The sequence below is a fragment of the Phyllostomus hastatus genome, unplaced genomic scaffold (genome assembly GCF_019186645.2).
Source record: "Phyllostomus hastatus isolate PE091 unplaced genomic scaffold, TTU_PhHast_1.1 phas_contig_34, whole genome shotgun sequence".
In the NCBI taxonomy this organism is placed as follows: domain Eukaryota; kingdom Metazoa; phylum Chordata; class Mammalia; order Chiroptera; family Phyllostomidae; genus Phyllostomus; species Phyllostomus hastatus.
In genome coordinates this window covers 13,756,177-13,775,676 of record NW_025333857.1, presented here as the reverse complement: position 1 = coordinate 13,775,676, position 19,500 = coordinate 13,756,177, and the positions used below count along the sequence as shown (strand labels likewise).

At 42.6% G+C, this 19,500-nt stretch overlaps 1 protein-coding gene across 2 annotated transcripts in view; it reads left to right on the top strand.

Moving 5' to 3' along the window:
- Window positions 1-12,143, top strand: part of SH3GL2 (SH3 domain containing GRB2 like 2, endophilin A1) — a 195,035-nt gene extending 182,892 nt beyond the window's left edge. For both annotated transcript variants that reach the window (XM_045841029.1, XM_045841028.1), the window contains 6 exons: window positions 1,855-1,998; window positions 2,858-2,991; window positions 4,890-5,048; window positions 6,566-6,669; window positions 8,569-8,699; window positions 10,562-12,143. In XM_045841029.1, the coding sequence (XP_045696985.1) occupies window positions 1,855-1,998; window positions 2,858-2,991; window positions 4,890-5,048; window positions 6,566-6,669; window positions 8,569-8,699; window positions 10,562-10,761 (872 nt within the window). In that variant the 3' untranslated portion in view covers window positions 10,762-12,143. The remainder of the gene's footprint in view (window positions 1-1,854; window positions 1,999-2,857; window positions 2,992-4,889; window positions 5,049-6,565; window positions 6,670-8,568; window positions 8,700-10,561) is intronic.
- The last annotated feature ends 7,357 nt before the right edge of the window (window positions 12,144-19,500 follow it).

Below are 19,500 nucleotides of genomic sequence, written 5' to 3'. Positions count from 1 at the left end.
GAGGGCGCCTTAAGGGCAGGGACGGTGTCTTTCCTGGATCTCAGATGTGGCTTATTGTAGAAAAGGCTTTGGAAATACACTCTGATGATATCATCCTCTTAAAAACATGTGATCATTTTCAACTTCATGTGGCATTTTCAGTGTTTGAGGATTAACATGTATGATGCATTTTCAATGAGAAACAGTAGAGGCAACGTGAATTTTGTATTTTTGCCAGTTAACGCCAGGCTTTGCCTAATGCGTTTAACCTGACTAACTGCTGGTCACTATGTGATTCTAAGCTTAAAGATACTTCCCTCCAGAATTTTTCTTCGCAGTGCACACCTCCATGGACGAGGGTGATGCTCTACTTCTGTGACTCACTGTAATCCCCTGAATGGCACTCAGTACACACAGTTCACTCTGCTTGCTTTTGAAATAGATGCTACCCTCAGTTCACTATAAGCTTTGCAAAGGCCAGGACTGTAGCTATTTTGTTCATTGTCATAGGCCTGGTGCAAGGTTGGGAGAGGGTCTTCTCATAATAACTCTCCTTATCACCAAATCTCAACATTTGAAGCCTAAAGTTGAAATGAAATCCTATTTGAAACAGACATTCAAGATTCAGTGTCAGCCACTGGATGCTGGAATTGCTTTTAGCTGTGATTTGTCTCGGGGTTTCCATGCTGATGGGATCCTGGGCACAGTCCTGGTTAATGTACCGTGTCATTGCTAATAATTAACTTGAGAAACCTAGTAACCTAGCACCAAGTCAAGTCCTTGGCTTTACCAGTATGTTAGTAAACCAGTTTCTTCCACTAAAACTGTAATTGCTTTCTAGGCATCTTCTTTTTATAAAAATAAAAGCAGAAACAAAATTGAAATGCTGTCTTCGTGGCACAGAACTAATTTTCTGATGCAGTTATGTGCTAGAGAAGTGATTATTTTTAATGAATACAATATTTCTGTTCTTTGTTTACTGTCAGAATTTTAGTTGAGAAGTGATTTTGAAAATAGTTCTGTTTTATACATGGTGTAAGCGAAACATGGCATAAGGCCCACACTGCGAGAATTCATTAATATTCTGCTTTAGTCCATGGACTCTGAGGCTTGACATACAAAATTAGAATTCTAATACTTAAAAATCACACAATCTAGTAGTTTTCAGCATGCTGTCCATGGGGCCCCCCCAGCTCTACAGGGGCACTGCCAGGACCACCTCAGTGAAGAAAGGCTGGGAAAGGACCCGAGAGGATGGGAAGAGCATGTGAGGAGAGGATGCTTACCCAGAAGAGCTTCACCTTTTCTCAGTTCCTCTTAAGATTTTGAGAGAAAGGGAGAGTTTAGTGATTACAAAATGTATGTCTGTGTCTTATGTCTGTGTGTCTGTGTGTGTTTGTGTCTATGTGTGTATGTCTGTGTCTCTGTGTGTCTATGTCTGTGTCTATGTGTCTGTGTCTGTGTCTCTGTGTGTGTCTGTGTGCCTGTGTCTATGTCTGTATCTGTGTGTCTGTGTGTGCCTGTGTCTGTGTGTGTGTCTGTGTCTGTGTGTCTGTGTCTATGTGCCTGTGTCTGTGTGTCTGTGTCTATGTCTGTGTTTCTGTGTCTTTGTATCTGTGTCTATGTCTGTGTCTGTGTGTCTGTGTTTGTGTCTGTGTCTGTGTCCATCTATGTCTATATCTACCTGTGGACCAATCTCCTCACATTACAGATGAAGACACTGAAGCCAGGAAGGTGAACGTGTGTTTTCTGTAGCTGAGCTGGTTTATACACTGAGCTGGTTTATACACTGGTTAAAGCCTGATTCTTTATCCAGCCCTGCTTCTGCTTTATTACATCGCCTACTTTGAAAACCTGTAATTTTTTTGCCTTCAGCTTCTAGAGCTAAACTCAGCATGATCAACACCATGTCAAAAATCCGCGGCCAGGAGAAAGGCCCCGGCTATCCTCAGGCGGAAGCGCTGCTCGCAGAGGCCATGCTCAAGTTTGGAAGAGAGCTCGGAGATGATTGCAACTTTGGTAATGAGTGCTTTCTCATGTGTTAATTCTTTCATTTGACCATGGGGACTTTAGTGTCAGTAAGAAACTGTAGTAAATCATTCAAACCATTTTATATTTTGATTCTCAGTTTCAGGTCTGTACACGTGGGACACACATTTGTCTTACAGTTGTTTCACCAGTATTAGTGTGATTTGTTGTAGGAGTTTTATTTGTTTTCTGTTTCCCTGAAGAGATCCCAGTATGTACAGTGGCCGTTCGACATATCCAGGTACTTGGACACTTGCTTTTGTGTGTGCCTGGTGCTGGATATGGAGGCGGAGCAAATAGTCACAATGAGCATGAGTTAACACAGCACCCCATGAGCTTTCCCTTAGATCTCTGCTCTTTTGTTTGTGGTACCAGATTCTACCAGCTCAGGTGACACATGGGTTATTTCTTCACCCCTTTATCCTCTGACCCTCAGCTTAACACCTTCCATTTTCATTCCCTTATGATGCGAGGTCTTAGCAAATGAAGGTCCTTTTTGGATGTACCCTGCTCTTTGTTCCTGATAGTTGCTCCTGATAAATGTAGTGTCCTTAAGCAGGAAAGCTGGTAATTACAAGAGAGGGCAGAGAGTTCTCCAAATTGCTTATTAAAGGACTAGCAGAATATTATGAGAGATACCACTCCCTTGGGGGCATTGAGTCTGTTGCCAGTATGGACTGTTTTAGCAGAAAGCATGCTGGTCTGTGGAAGCTGTTAGCATTCCGTCATCTGGGTTGTCTTCAGGAGACAGGCAGTAGTCCACGGGTTTTCTTCTGTGACAGGCCCTATCAATGCAAATGCATTCTACCCCTGTTCTTAACCACCCAAGGGCTTCCCTCTCCCCTTGCAGGCCCCGCGCTGGGCGAGGTGGGCGAGGCCATGCGGGAGCTGTCAGAGGTGAAAGACTCTTTGGACATGGAAGTAAAGCAGAACTTCATTGACCCCCTTCAGAACCTTCATGACAAAGACCTGCGGGAAATTCAGGTACCTGCAGCCAGTCCTTGGGGGAGTGGGCAGTTCTAATTGTGGAAGTGCAGGCACCATTTCCTTTAGAAAATATCTTTTAAGCTTACTGTGGCATGTTGTCATCATTCGCCACATGAGCTGCAAAACCGTCCAGCAAAATATGTGGAAAGAAGCCAGAAATGCAGCACTTTTGCTCCGCTAGTGTGATTGTGTCACTCATGAAGATTACATTTGACTTTTCCACAATCAGTTTTCAAGATTTCTTAAGGTTTTTATTTTCAAAAGGATATTTTTCCTTGATAATACACGATTTTGTTATTCTGTGGTTTACTGGGCTGAATTCAGCCTCTAAAATGCTAGTTGCACTAGTTGTTAGCTTAAATACATAGTTATTCTATCACTCTATAAAGATATATTTTTATATTTTCATAACAGTTGTTAGGATTGAGAAAGAATATGCAACTCTTCCTAAAACACGTAGAACAGTTGAGCTATTCCAGACAAAGTTCAACGGGCTTTACCTCTGACTAGGTGTGTAATGTTTGTTCATTCATTCCTTCAACAAATATTTGTTGAAGCTGTCTGAAATTTAATATTCTTTATTGTGAAGTGGACTTCCATTACTTGAAGTCTCCAATATTGTTTTATTCTAGCTTGAATCTCCTTCAGCCCTACCACTTGTTCCAGGCTGCACAGTTAGTAAGGGGCAGACTCACTCTAAACCTAAAATGTAAATTCTGACTCCAGTGCACTGCCCTGTGACTGACTACAAGTTCAAATGTGTTAAAATAATTTTCCTACCCAAGGAACAAACATTCAGCATGTATCAGAGCATGGTGATTCAAAGATCCCAGCGGGACTGGAGGCAGGGTGTGCAGTGGGAGGGGAGATCTAGGATGTTGGTCTCTTTTCTTCCCATTTCTTCACGGTTCTCAGCTCTGTTTTAATCTGCTTCACTGTCTTTCTAGACACACCCAAGATCAAGGGAGTTCCAGGACTTTCTCTTCCCTATTAGTAATGGGACAGCACAGCTTTTAGGAAAAATGTACTTTGTTGCTTTGGGAAACTACTTTTTCACTTGGTCACTAAAGGTGCTGGGCAGAGGCTGGACAGACATGTGGTGGAGGTGGTGTAAGGAGGGGTTGAAGTGCACTGTGGGGCATTAGGTCTCATCTAAGGGCCCTTCCCAGTCAGGTTTTGTGACCTAGTGTCAAATGGGAGACTTAAACTAATCAATGGTTCCCTGGAGGCTGCTTCAGTCAACTAGGATAAGTGTTAAGATTTAGATTTCTAGGTCCCAGCCCTGGATATTCTAACTCAGATGATCAAGAATCCAAATTTTAAATAAGCAATTAATAATCAGTAAGGTGATTCTAACAGATTAGATTACCTCATGGATAAGTCCTTTCTACTGCTAAGGATCTATGATTCGAAATCAGGAATTCTATTCTTTCTTACTTCATTTCAAGGCAAGTGGTTTTTTTCCTGCCTTCTCAATGAGATACTGTTTCTTCTGAAGATGGGGATTTGTGGACCCTGCACTTTCCACATGTAGAGCAGGCACTCGCCTCCCACCTCCTCTCATGGAAGGAAAAGGCATGGTCCAGCTTGGCTTTGTCCCAGCAAGGGCAAAATAAATCCACTGATAGATAGATAGATAGATAGATAGCAAGCAAGCACTGGTATTTCTCACAATTTCTTTCCTGCTCTTAATTATTTTTAAAGGTGTTTCTCCACATTTAGCCTTTGGAACTATTTGTCCCACTGATGTGTGCTATTTTAGAACCGGTGATGTGATATTTTAGAAATTAGCCTGTCTCCCTTTGGAAGTCAACAGGCATGGTGGGGAAGTGAGCTCTAAACTGGCCTTTCCCATGAGTCCTTTCAAAACATATTCCTGCCTTTGACTTTTTTAGCATCATCTAAAGAAGTTAGAAGGCCGACGCCTGGACTTTGATTATAAGAAGAAACGACAAGGCAAGATTCCCGATGAAGAGCTCCGTCAAGCTCTGGAGAAATTTGACGAGTCTAAAGAAATTGCGGAGTCGAGCATGTTCAATCTGTTGGAGATGGATGTGAGTGGCTCTCCTGTGGTTTTTGGTGTGATCTTGCCATCGAGGCTCAAGATGAATGTGCTAAAGGGTGGTGTCCTTAAAAACATAAATAATATCTGATCACACCGTGTGGGGAGAACTTCAGTAGATGGTTATTTCTTTAAATAATTCGAAATTATAAAGTAGATTGCAAGAGGTAGAGTTTTTTGTTGTATTCCTATAGTTTGATTTAACTACAGTTTTGTCTACTAAAGATCTTACCAATAGTGAGGAGATAAAGAATGTTTCTGATGACCCATGTATCAGTCCAATTACTCAAAAAATGTTCTTGAAGTACGGAGCACATTGATCTCAGATTGTATGAGAATATCAGCTAAAATACATTCAAAAGAGTGTTGAACATAGGTTAAGATGTTCTGTATTTTGAAGTAAAGCTGACATTTTCTTTCAAAAGGTAATTTTAATTGGGATTGATGATCGTAGCATAGGTACCACATTGGGGGCATAGATGAGAGCTGCTTAAATGCTGCTTTCACATTTCCAGAGAACTACATTATTATTCATGGCTTTAGAAGTTACATTCTAACCACTCATGTCATGAAACCTGTTAGCCAGCTTTCCTGTCCTTGCTCACCCCTACCTCTGGCCCGATCACTTGTTGACTAACTTTTGCCAAAATGTTTACAGGGCCTTTATGTACTTACCACTGAACTGCTTTGCCCTGGCTGGTGACAGGGGAGACGTGTTGATCGTGCCCAGGCTTCCCCATCCCCCAGAGACAGCCTAGGTTTGTGTTTCTGTAAAACAGCTTGTGTCCCCCTGCCTACTGAAGTAGAGTGTTGTAGGCCTGGGGAAGGGGGTGACCTGAGTCACGGTGCTCCTCCCCTGAACCCAAGGCTGTATCCCACCCCCACACTCATGGGGCAGCATTGCCACTGTTCAGCTGGATCCCAACACGAGGTGCAAAATGAAGAGTTACCAAGTATGCTTAGAATATTACAGCTGGAGTGAAACCAGATGTCACTTGGCCCAACCCCCTTACATTACCAATGAGGCTCAGAGAGGACAAAAGACTTTCCATCATACCATCCTGTCTCCCATAGTACCCCGTGTGAGATGTCAGTCATCACATTTTTGTTGCAGCACTAGTATTGACTTAACATGAAAAGTATAAAGAGCAATGGATCCTTTGGTCAATACATTTTTTTTCTTATAGGATATCAATAAAATAAGCCAAACCTTCCTCATAAGGTTGTATCTAAGCATGAGACAATTTGATGAGAGTTATATGATCTTCAGGAAGATTGTGAATAATGTTGCTTCTCTTTATAGTACTAGAGTTCCTAAGCATAAGGAGGCTTTCTTACCCTTAATCATTTTGGAACCTGTAAAACTGTTTTTCGTAGCCTGGCTCACCGCATGGTCACGGACATCACCAAGCACAGGGCTGCGTGTCAGGGGCCACTCTGTTGTACGTGCAGTGCAGTAGTAGCTGCTTCCGGACCATAACTAAGGCATGACTCCCCCTCCCTCTGCAGATTGAACAGGTGAGCCAGCTCTCTGCGCTTGTGCAAGCCCAGCTGGAGTACCACAAGCAGGCCGTCCAGATCCTGCAGCAGGTCACTGTCAGGCTGGAAGAAAGGTATTTACAGTTCCCTGCATATTACACTTCCACTTTCTTGCTATAAAATGGAACTGTTACTTCCATTTCTTGTGTAAAGAAATGGAAGTAATCGCAAGAATACATTTGAAGAAAAACTTCTGCCAAAATTCCTGGTGATCCTATACAGGCGCCATGTGGATCCTTTGTTTTGATTTTATTTTATCTTATAGTTTGTTTTACCTTGCTGCATTGAATCCAATTTCATGCTTATGGGAGGTCAATATATTATATATTGAACTATATAAAATATCATAGGTGAGATAGTTTAAAATATAATTATATTTTGGCTGCTACTGATGGGACACAAGTATCCACCAGTGATAATGGATACAACTTAATGAGGAGCTCTTCTGTCTGGGTACTGAAGGCACATCGTCGTGAATCGTATCACAGCCCTGTAGGCTAAGGATTGTTGGCCTCGTCTAACAGATGAGCAGACAGAGGCTCAGGGAGCTGAAGTAACTAGCCGTGGGTCATACAGTGGTCCAAATGGGGTTCATGGTCAAACATAACCTATTCAAGAGCTTGTATCTTTTCACACCTTGTGCTTCTCTGAACGGTGACAAAGTCCATCAGAGAGGGCTGTTTCTCCTGCCTGCCCCACCTCCTCCAATGCTCACGCAGCAGGGCTCTGGTGGTTTTCTCTGCGAATAGGGCTCCCTGGAGCTGGAGGGCAGCCTACACCCTTCTGTGCAGTGGCCCTGAACTAGAATATGTGTTATTTTATTTAGCCAGATTAAGCAGGGTGATTTTGCTAAATGTATGTATATCAAAGGGTCACCTCAGCGGCCTTGATTCTCATCTCGTGGCCAGATTAGACACGCATAGATGCTGAGACAGGTAAATACACAATGACACCTCCAGGTGTTGTGCTGCACTGTGGGAAACCCCCTCATCTGTTCCCCCTGTTTCCATCTGCCGCCTCTTCTTGTCCTCACCTTCTTCCCTGACCAGGGCTTAGACTGGGTATGTTCCTGCAGCGCACCCTGGTGGAAATGTGTGGAGCCGTCTGAAGCTTCTAGAAAGGTTTAAAACCTTGCATGTGGACACACTAAAGAAATACATGTCTTTGGGACATCTGTTGAAAATGGTGTTCTTTCTTTTTTTCCTCTGAATTATGTGCAAAGTCACTATTCTTCTGCTCTCACCATACCCTAAACTCTCACCACCTTTGCAAATCTGTTCTACACTTTCTTTAGTGAATAACCGAAACTGGGGGGAAACACTAGGGTGTGCAGCATGCATTTACTGGCTGTACCTTTGCCCCTTCCTCCTGTTTTCCTTCATTTCGTTCCCTCTTCCTGTACTGCTCTTAAAGCACGCAGTTCCTCCCTCCCTCCCTTCTAACCTTCTCAAGCTCTGCATGAAATAACTTTCTTCTGCAAACAACTGTCCATCTAAAAATGACTCCTGCTTATATTTTGCTTTCTCCCTTAAAACCTTCTCCAACTTCCCCATGGACACGTAGACCCTCACCCCACCCTCATGTTCCCGTGGCATTTTGCACGTGTCTCTATAGCAGCACTTACTGCCATGTGTGGTAATCAGTTATGTTCTGTCTGCCCTACAGACCATAAGTTACTTGAGTGCAGAAACTGTGCCTTATTCATCTTTGTGATTTTGGCACCTAGCACAGTGCAGAGTGAGCTCTGAGGGAGGGTCTGGGAGGGAGGATGACGACAAGGGTGGCATGAGCACAGAGGGACGTCACCAAAAGCAGAGACAAACACACATGAGAAAGTTGTGGCCCCTTTCCGATTTCCCCTGCTTCACAAAGGCAGATCGGTGGGTGAGCATTTCCTAGATTTGGCTGCTTTTCTTTTTGCTTCTAAATTTGCTACATACTCTCTCTTGTCCCCCTTTTCTTTTTCAACACAGAATAAGACAAGCTTCATCTCAGCCTAGAAGGGAATATCAGCCTAAACCGCGGATGAGCCTGGAGTTTGCAACTGGAGACAGCACTCAGCCCAATGGAGGCCTCTCCCACACGAGCACTCCCAAACCTGCAGGTAAGGGATGGAGCCCACCCTGCGGACCACATTACAGGGGCCTCGGGCACATGCTTTGGCACTTTTCCAGAAATTCTAGGAGCAATCTAACCTGGCTGCGTAAGAAATATACCATCATATATTTCTTACAGGATGGTTTTGTCAGGCAGAAACTCTTTTGAAGGACTCTTCCTTCTCTCCTTGGTCATTCCTTTTCCTCTTTTCCCTCTTCTCTCCTCTATAAAACTTTTACACGCCCCCCCCCCTTTTTTTTACTCTCCATTGTTAGTTCTTAACCTAATCATCACATTTGATTTTGACTTTCCTTTGTGGTCGTGAAATCATCTTAACATGTGAGTTTGGTACTAGGGTGGCATCTTTTTCTGTTTTTCCCCTGCTGCGGTCCAGCGTGCATGAGAGGGAATGCCTGGGTGGTGCGTGTCCCCGTGCACCCACAGGCAGCAGCTCCAGGAATGCCCCGAGTTGGATTTCTTGAGTCACAGGAGCATGTGGAGAATATAGTGCTTGAGATATTTTCAACCTTAACATTTGCTAAGTTGAAGAAGTGGAAACTACCTTATACTGGATGTGGATTTTAAAGATATGCAGCTTCCTCCTGTTTTCCCTGGCTCTCCAGTGCTTGCTGTGTTACAGTAAGACATTTGTTATGAGATGCTTCCAGGAGAGTCTGCAGGGGAAAGTGAGGTCTGCGATGACAGCTGGAGCTCTGTGGCTCTTAGGAGGTGGCTGGCCCCGAGCACTGATCCTCTATGTTACATATAACTTGCTGCTTCCTGCTCAGAAACCAATCACATATTTTACTTCTCTTTCCAAGATTTGTTAATTTTCTGCTTTCTTTAAGTAACAAAATATATTACATTGTTTCCCTTCAAAGCTGTGTAGGCAGTGTGGGAGCTGCATGCAGGTGTCTGAGTTTATGTGCAGATGTGTGCTGTATCAATACACTTGGTCCCTTTTCATTAACCCTTTATTACGAGTCACACTCCTACAGAAGTATATGTGGGTTGAAGTGAAAATAATCATATTTGGTCATTTAGCCTAGGTCCTTTATAAGATCTGATTCCATCCTTTATTATTTCACTCAAAGTATAGTACATTTTTTATATACCATAGCTCTGATGCACTCCTCATATTTACATATACATTAGTTTACAAAGTGTAAATTATATAATTTTACATAATCTCATTTAATAGAAATAATAGTACTGTGAAGTGAGTGTTTATACAAAAAAAAAGAAAGAAAAAGAAGCTGAGAGTGAAGTGCCTTGTGTGAGGTCACACAGATTTAGACCTGAACCCAGTGCTTTATATTGTTGTGTTTTCACAACATTCTAGTAGTCTTGCAGAGGCTGGAGTCTTTACTTTTAAAAAGTGAGCATTGCACTGTTATTCTGAGGTTGCAAAACATCATCCATGTAATTAACTGTACTGTTCACACGTGCAGAGATTTTAAAGTGCTAATGTGGAAAGAATTCTGGCCACACGGTATTATGAATCTAAATATCACTCAAACTCCTTAAATCACTGGGTCTCCCGTCACTGGGCGTTGTCAGGAAGGAAAGCCTTGATAAATTCTGTTGCATGATCTCCAGAAGAGATGTGGCCATGTTTCATACTGGGAACGGAAACAGGAATGCCACCACCTCCAGAAATCTGAGAAAGCCCCTGAAGCCAGCAGCGGGAGGTGCCGTGCAGTGCGGTAGGCACTGGGGACTTGGGAGCAGGAGGAAGCCTCAGTGGGAAGAGCAGTGAGGGAGGAGCCAAGGGGACAGACAACAGGTGGGTGCAGCGGGCAGTAGTGTTGTCAGTTAAATTCCCCTTGTCTTTCTTTCTGTGTTTTTCTCTCCGGCCCCGACTCCCAGGTGCCCCAATGGACCAGCCCTGCTGCCGAGCTCTGTACGACTTTGAACCTGAAAATGAAGGGGAGTTGGGTTTTAAAGAGGGTGATATCATCACACTCACTAACCAGATTGACGAGAACTGGTATGAGGGGATGCTGCACGGTCAGTCAGGCTTCTTCCCCATCAACTACGTGGAGATCCTGGTTGCCCTGCCCCATTAGTATGTTATGCTGGCTGGCGCACCTCCTCTTGACCCAGATAGTTACGTTTAACCACTGCTTTGGTAATGCTGCTTACAACACATCCCAGATGCAGGCCGCAGTGGTCCAGGTCATCAAGCCCCACAGAGTAACTTTGGTTGACTTGTGTGATCCCGTGAGAGTCATGGTGATGGATGGTATCTTCTCAGCCTGGTGGGTGTGGCATGTGCTTTTTAAATACCATCTGAGGCCAGCCAGCAGCCAGAGAACTGTTGTTCATCCAGTTCTCAGGAGGCGGTGGCTTCTTAGAGCAAAGACCATGAGCCACATACCAGAAAAACCATCCTACTGAAGACATTATCTGTCACCCAGGGGCCACCTCCAGGTCTCAGGTTCTCCACTTAAACAGGAGAAAGTATTTGCTTTCACATTGCCCCTCCCAAATATGTGAGTCACAAAATTGTTGAAGAACGCCTCCCTCACCAGCAAATTGTCTTCTGGTCTGAAAGAGTTCTTTGATGCTATCAGTACAAAAGTATTGAATGTGGATTCAAAGCCTTTTCTGAAAACATTCAGTGTTGTTCCCCTGACATATGCCTATTTCTGAGGTACAGCCAGCTTTCCTCCCTCCCTGCCATTAAAGCTGGAGGGGGACTCCTGCTGTGTTTCTGAGTAAGACTGTGGGCAATCCGCATGCTGTGGGAGGGGCTGGTAAGAGGAGATTCTCCATTACTTGGGATTGGGAAGAGATATGCTTCCCAAGCTTAAATCTCCTGCTATAAAAACAACAACAACAACAACAATGTGTATATTTAGGGCATTTCTGAAGGTTCAGGGAAGGGGGAACAAATACTTTTGTTTCAGTTTTACTTATGAATTGTGTGTTTCATGAATCTATATGGCACAGAGACACAAGGAGAAAAACACTAGAAACCATTTTTCCATCAGTTCATAGACCAAGAAACAGTGCATACCTTTTCTTTCCACTTCCACCTTGTGTTCTTTGAACATCACTTGTGCATATTCTGCCCTCAGTGAGGACCAAATAAAGATGATTTTTGTGCTTAGCAGTTTAAGAGTATGTGGCTGCATATGCAAAACTCTTTGCCAATTCACTCATTACCTTTATCTGCCCTTTGTATCTCATCTTCATTTGTGTGTACAGTGCTGTGTGTAAGTTTATGAGTGTTTTCTTTTGTATCACTCGTTCAAGTCCTGTTAAGTTCTATGCAGAGTTCTATTTATCTAGCTGTACAGATTCTGTCAGAAGTTTAATGTGCTGCTTCGGATGTGCCACCTGCAGTAGTGGATCATGTGGAGTGAAAGGCAAATCTTACTGCTTAATGTATAAACTCTTACTACGGGAACCATTGCTGTTTCCAATAAATATTGCTGAAGACAAACCCAAAGGCTCGGCCCTTTATTTTGTGTCAGTTCCTTGGGTCCGACAGTGGGTGGACTGAGGCTCGTTTCACTCGGCAGTGCTTTCTGATGCAAGCAAACCAGACCTGGTTCCAACCTGAAGTCTATCCCTCTGTGAGCAGGGAGAGTTCCATCATCAACAAGCCAGCCAGCCCAGACACTTGTGACTTCTTGGTAAGCCCAGGAAGGAGGAGATTTTGAAGAAAGGATTTGAAAGTGAGTACAGGTCTTTTATCAGTTAAGTGAGTTATCATCAGTGATGATGTCAGAAAAATATAATGTTCAGAGGGACAAACAAAATATATCATTTCAACCAGTCTTTTTTTTTTTGGTCATGCTTAAAGAGAAATACACGTGGAAATGCAAATTGGCATTTTTTTTCTCATGGTATATATGAGGGGCTGAGGGTGGTAGTGGATGTGGATGGGTGGGGACAGAATGCAGTGCACACAGAATATATATTTCCAAAGCTCCTGAGAAAATAAAGATGTTCTTTATGTATCGGGTGCTCTTGTATTCTTCCATGCTGAGGCCAACAGTCCAGATGTGTAGTTTTAACTTCATTTATTAAATTTTATATGTAAACCACTCTAACATGAAAATGTTAGCTTTTTAGCTACATCAGTTAGAGTATCACAGATCAATTTTAAAAAGAAATTACCAATGGCATTATTATGAATGGAGAAAATCCAGAAGAATCACAGATGAGCTATTAGAATTAATAAGTGAGTTTAATAGGATTATTGGATTTAAGATCAATATCTAAAAAATATTCTGTATGCCAGTAACAATCAGAAAAAAAGGAATGTAAAAAATATATCATTTACAAAGGCATCAAAAATCAAGCTCATAGATCTAAATTTAATAATTATGCAAGGGATCCCCCCAAACCAGGAATTTACTTGTAAAAAATTGTGCATTCTTACATGTTTAAATTTCAGTCATCTTCAAAGTACTCTCCATGTGATGCAATACACCTATTGAGATGTTTTTTCCACTGCTCAAAATAGTTTTTGAGCTTGTTCTGAAATAGTTTTGAAGCCTTTTAGTGCTTCTGCAGTTTTTTGTTTCACCTCTTCCACATCAGGGAAAATGTTTCACTCTGAGGACTTTTGTCATCCAGGAAAACAAAAGGAAAGCCACTTGGGACGAGATTGAGTGAATATGGAAGGTGGGACATGAGGGTCAGGCTGTTTTTGTTCAAAAACTGCTGAACACTCAGAATGGTGTGGGTGGGTGTGGTCACAAATCACCCATCATGAAATGGGTGAATGCATTAAAAGAGTCTTCAAAAAAAATTCACTGGAGCTGAATGCAGCCTCTCACAACACCACCAGCTGGTCCACTGATACAGATGGGTGCCTAGAACACTCTCCTAATGGGGGAAACCTATTTTATATGTAAACCACTCTAACATGAAAATGTTAGCTTTTTAGCTACATCAGTTAGAGTATCACAGATCAATTTTAAAAAGGGAAATGACCTCTAGAAGATAATTCTGGGTGTGTTTTAGGGGAGGTCTCCCCTCATATATGATTTCTACATAGAAAATTATGAATATGTTTGAGAAAAATGAAGACTTTAATAAGGGAAGTGATATTCTGTGTTTATGGAGTAGAAAACTCATAATTTTAAACATGTTATTTCTCCACAAATTGACTTATAGATTCAGTGCCCTTTTAACCAAAATCTCAGAAAGTTTTTCAGTGTGTGAAAATTAACAAGTATGTTATAAAATGTGTGTTGAAATGCAAAGGGATATCTCTTATTGAAGAACAACAAAGTTGGAAGACTTTCTATTTCTAGATGTAAAACAAAGTTACAGTAATTCAGATAGTATGTTGCAATGGTGGGGAAAAGATCTGTACAGAAGTGCAAGCCCAGAAAGAGGCATTTGAACTGACACAGTGTCCCATTTCCTTTAATGTCACACCTTCCAATGTGACTGCACCCGTGTGACAACAGCTCTGTAACTCCACAGGGAAATGACCAGCAAGAGCCTGCCCGAAATAGAGGAATCTCATTATGAGTCAACATCAAATGAAATAGAAGTGCCATAACCACAGTTTCCAGAAAGAACTTAGTATTTAAATATTTAGTTAAAGGAGGCTTAGACACAATTAATAATACACGTACCATTTTCAGAATTGTCTGAATTCCCTATTTTTATTGAAGTATAATAGATTTATTTTTACAGAACTTTATGGAAAATAACAGGGAATGCTGGACCACCACTGGGAAAGTTGAACCTACACCCAAACAGTCATTTTTCTAAGACCGATCACAGAATGGCCTGTCTGAAGTGGAAGCAGAAACAGAACTAAACTACACTGACCTAAAATGGAAAACAAGTTCATTCAAACAGGTGTCTCATTTTAATTTTCTAATAGATCTGACAGGTCTCAAGGAGAAGACTTTCCCTTTGCTGTGAATAAGTAAGGCAATGGCGTGACTAAGAATTTAAATTTTTCTAAGACTCTGTAAAGCAGGGGTGTCAAACTCATTTTCACTGGGGGCCACATCAGCCTCGCAGTTGCCTTCAAAGGGCCGAAATAATTTTAGGACTCTATAAATTTAACTATTCTTTAACTGTTAAGGAGTTAAAATTACATTAGGCCCTTTGAAGGCAATCACGAGGATGAAGTGGCCCCCAGCGAAAATGAGTTTGAGACCCTGCTGTGTAGCATACAGCATATATCCTGGACTATGCCAAGTCCTATTCTCCATAGACTTAGCAGTGTCTTAAGAAACCAGATTTATTCCAAAGCTCTATTTTCAAGACAGCCTCTGGTGTTCAGGATGGAGCCATGCAGGTACTTTTAGGGCTCATTCCAGATTAAGAACTGCCGTTCTTCCCTTAGGGTTGGGGATGGTGACATAGAAAGGAGCTAATGCTAAGGAACAAGGAAACCCAAAGCCTCCATTTGGAATTCTGGGGGACGGTAGAGAAAGACTTTCTGGGTTGCGTGGTGGGGCAGCCATACCAGCAATTTCTAGGCCCATTGATTGAGGGCCTATTATGCACCCACATTTTAAAGGAGCTGTCAAGAATTTTTTTAAAAGCTACTTTCTGAAGGATCCAGTGATGTCACCAGGCCAACAACGCTACCCAGGCCAGTGGGCGTCACCCAGCCATCACACACATGTAAGTGACGGTGGCCTTCCACTTGGTGCAGGAAGGGCTGCGATTCTTGGTGGGAGTGAAGCAGGTTGCCATCTCTGGAGGCAAAAGAATGGAAAGCAGCATTTCAATACCATTTTCTCAGAAAGGAACCCTGGACTTTTTAGAACCACTCTGTGTGATTAGGTGCTGATACTCACCCACATGTACCAAGGTTAAGATTTTGTGAAGTCCCTTTCAACAAGAAGTAACAAAGTTGTCCACAACAGGTTGGAGAATAAAGGTCGAATATCAGAAAATGCACAGGTACTTGCATCCCTCTCGGTAACCTGGTTTCTTTATTCCCCCCCCGCCCTTCAGCAAATGTGGTCTCAGAAACAAAAGATTCATATGTACTTGTTTGTGTCATCTGAAAAATGTTTCCAGCATTCATAAATCAAGAGTTTTCTCTATATTCCAGGCAGGCAAAATGTAGATTTCTCCATCTGGCAGGGTCTATCCTGATTACAGGCTTTTAGTGGCCTTTAAGCAATAAAAAATAGATGCATGTTACAGCTGTGTTTGCATTTCCTGTGTCATGTTTTTTCACACCTGGGAGTCAACCACATCCAGCAGCTTTATAAGATGATACTTGTAATTGAAGGGCGAAAAAATGAGAGCCAGCAATATCTCCCAGCCTGTATCAAGCACTTTGTTAAGCTCATATGTGATTTTGATTGAAGACTAAAGCATTAAATCTTAAACACTCAGCTCTTTGAGGTTGATATTACTGGAAAAAAAGAAAGCTCTATAAAAGGGTTGATTACCCAGTGTCTTCTGATGTGGATTTAGAGGGAATTTACCAACATCATGGAATACCTTAGTAGCAAGACAAAGAAATGGTGACATTCTTGATGGCGAAATGAAAAGACTATAAGGTTTTATACAAGGCTGACTTTATAGAATATCAGATGTAGGTGATGAAGCAGAAGGTAAAGTAAGAAAAGTTTTAAAAGCATTTTTCGCACTTTATTTCCCTCCTAGTGCTTTGGTTTACTTAAAAATTTTCCATGTGTGGCTGGTAAAATAAATGTCACATTTCTTTATTTTTCTAAATAAATTAAGTATGGCCGCTGTCCCACTCCCATCGGAGTTGGCAGGCAGTTCCCTTGGTTCCGATCACCTCAGCCACCAGGTGTTCTCGTCCAAGCGCTGCTGCTGGTGCACCAGAAAGTGCTGCTCCAGCCCTCTGCGCAGAGCCTGGTGCTGGCTCCCTGCTGAGGACCTGGCTCTCAGCAGCAGCACCCAGTCTCCCTAGGTGCAGGGCCATACCCCTTGAAAACTTACCCGTTCTTCATGTAAGTCACTTCCTGCAGGAGAAGAGGACACGTTATGCACTGCTGTACCGCTGATCCCAGACAGTGGTTGATTAGAGTGTGGGAACATGCCAGTGAATCTGTATTTTTTAAAAGGCCCACCAGCGATTCTTACTTGCACCTCTTATCAAAACACTTCCTCCGTCAGACACATGGAGAAACCTGGGAGGTGCCTGGGAGGAGTCCCCTGAGCTTGCTCGATGTTAAGAGTCTCCAGTGGGCACTTGCACAAGTTGGATTTCCAGGTTTCCATTTCAGCTTCTCAGAACAGGATTATCCATTGAGGGACCTAGAAAGGTATATTTCCCATTAGAAAAGTTTAGGAAACAGTTTACTAAATGCTTCTAAAATTCTAAGATGCATCAAAGTGACTCAGAGCCCCACTCCCAGAGATCCTGATTCAGTAGGTGTGAGGTGGGGCCCGAGAGTCTGCATTTGTGGTCAGTCCCACAGCAATGTATTTGCTCGTCCCTGGGTCACAGCTGGGGGAGTATCACTCCATTAGATAAACTTCTTAGGGAAGAGCCAGCTGCTTCCCAATATTTAGACACTGCCTTTGGTGTTAAGAACAATCACAACACATGGATGCATTAGTCTATTATTTTTCCAATTATTGTTTGCACTCATACACTGAATAGGAATCCAAGCTTTTGTGTGGGGTTTTTGCTTGTTTTGTTTTGCCCAGCTGAGAAGTCCCACTTCAGTGTGCAGTGGAGGCTGATTAAACATGCTCTGGAGTCTGTGTCAGTGTCTTTTAGCAAGCTGCCCGAGGGATCCTCAGATTCAAGTAAGTTTGGAAAGCTCTAGTCTATATAAAAATATTTTAGATAAGCAGCCAGCTGTTGGCTGACTTATTCTGATTTTCTATTTTGCTTTGTTTTTTTTGTAAAAGACATTCACATTTATTAAGTAACATTTGATGCATGCATTTCTACCCTCACTCAGCATGATCTTACAAATCCACAGCATCCAGGTGTTTTTTCATATGTATTGGCACATAGATCTGATATTGATGATGCTGGTCTGAGCATGTGCTGACTGAGAATTTCCTCCTTTCTGGCTGTTCCTTTGTGCTTTGCTGTCCACTACCACTTTGTGAGGGAATCAGAGAGTTTTATGTCTAAAGGTAGACTCAGGTGCCTCAGATGGGGCTAGAGTGAGGTCTCTTGCTTTTCTTACCTAGATCAGTGGATCACACACTTCTGTTCAGAGTCGCAGAGGATGCATGCTAAGATGTAGATTCCTGGGTCCTGACACCAGAAATTCTGATTCAGTTGTCTGGAGTGGGGCCCAGTATCCTCAGGGTTAGCAGGCATTCTCCCCCACCCTCTAGTTCTAGGTTGGCAGTCTTCAGAACACACTCTGAGAAACCCTGCTTCAGAGTAGGGAATGCTCAGATTTGTGCCCATGGGAGCAGGCTAGTTAATAGACACAGTGGGGGGTGGGGCAACTGCGAAGGGGAAAGGAGGAACCAGCCTCTTCTCCCCTTGTAATGCCAGTGCTTCTCATGAAAAGAGAGTTACCAGTGTTGCACAACACACGAGTCAGTCCCTGACATTAGCAGTAACACAGCCTTTCTCTTGCCTTGACTTTTATTTGAGAAATATCAAAGGATTGGAATGTGTTATGTAAAAATGAGGACGGGAGGAGGAGGGCGGCAAATGGGAAGGAGGAAAATGGTTTCTGGCTGACTGAACACAGCCAGTCACCAAAATGATGGTGTTATCTGTATTATTATTATGGGTATATAATAATGTATTATTGAATACATTATTTAATAGAATGCAAGTAAATAATACAATAATAAATAATATAAGAATAAACTATGTTTTCCAAGCTCACAACTGTAGACCTACTTTTGCCTGCCCCAGTATTGTGTTTTAAATTCTTTTTTCTTTCTGTTCCTTCCACCCCCTCCACAGTAGTTTAATGAAAGTTAGGTTGCCCTCTGCTGGTGAAAAAAAGAAACCTAAAATAAAAAAAATGTAATCAGTTAAACATCTGACACATTTCCCTGGCTGTTTTATTGTCTTTGGACTGTAGAAGCAGATCTTAAGTTTTCCCTAATCTTCGAGTAGTGTTTAAAGTGAGACATTTTAGTTAAATGAGACATTATAGTGAAGTGGAAAGGAGAGTGGTTTACGTCATTGATTTTCAACTTTGTTCATCTCATGGCACACATAAACTAATTACTAAAATTTTTCAGCACACCAAAAAAATATATTATGTTTTTTGCCAATCTCACAAATAATAGGTATAATTTTGACTCATTCACATTGGATAGCTGCTGCTGTGTCGATTGTTGTCACTCAGGTAGTGCGTGTTTTAAAACTTGCAGCACAGCACTTGAAAATCACTGGTTTAAGTGATAGTGGGTACTGTCATAACTGGCCACCTATCTGGAAAAATATTCCATCTGACGTGCTCACTTCCATGAATCTGTGCACCTCTTTCTCCACAATGTGCAAACAAAGCAGCTCCAGCAGCTCCACCTGGTTTGCTGCAGGCAATCGCCTTACCCAAGCTTCAGTGACACTGGCAGGGAGGGCTCTCCAGATGTTGAATGCCGAGTCATAGGACAGTCCTCCCATACTTAGAGCTGCTCCCACAATCGGCCTCATGCTCCACACACCCATCCCCAGTTCAGCACTCTGGAGATCCGCCCCTTCCATGTCTTCTCCTAGTTCGTGCCCATGGGCATTAGCCCTCTTCTCCTGTCACATGTAGGCTGCTTCTCACAGAGCAGGAACTGCATTTCTCTGCTCTGGGTGACACTGTCAGTCAAGAGTCAGTGAAAGGCAGCAGAACAGAACCTGAGAAGCAGCAGCCTCTGGTGAGGTCTTTGCAGGGTCTTCAAGAAAG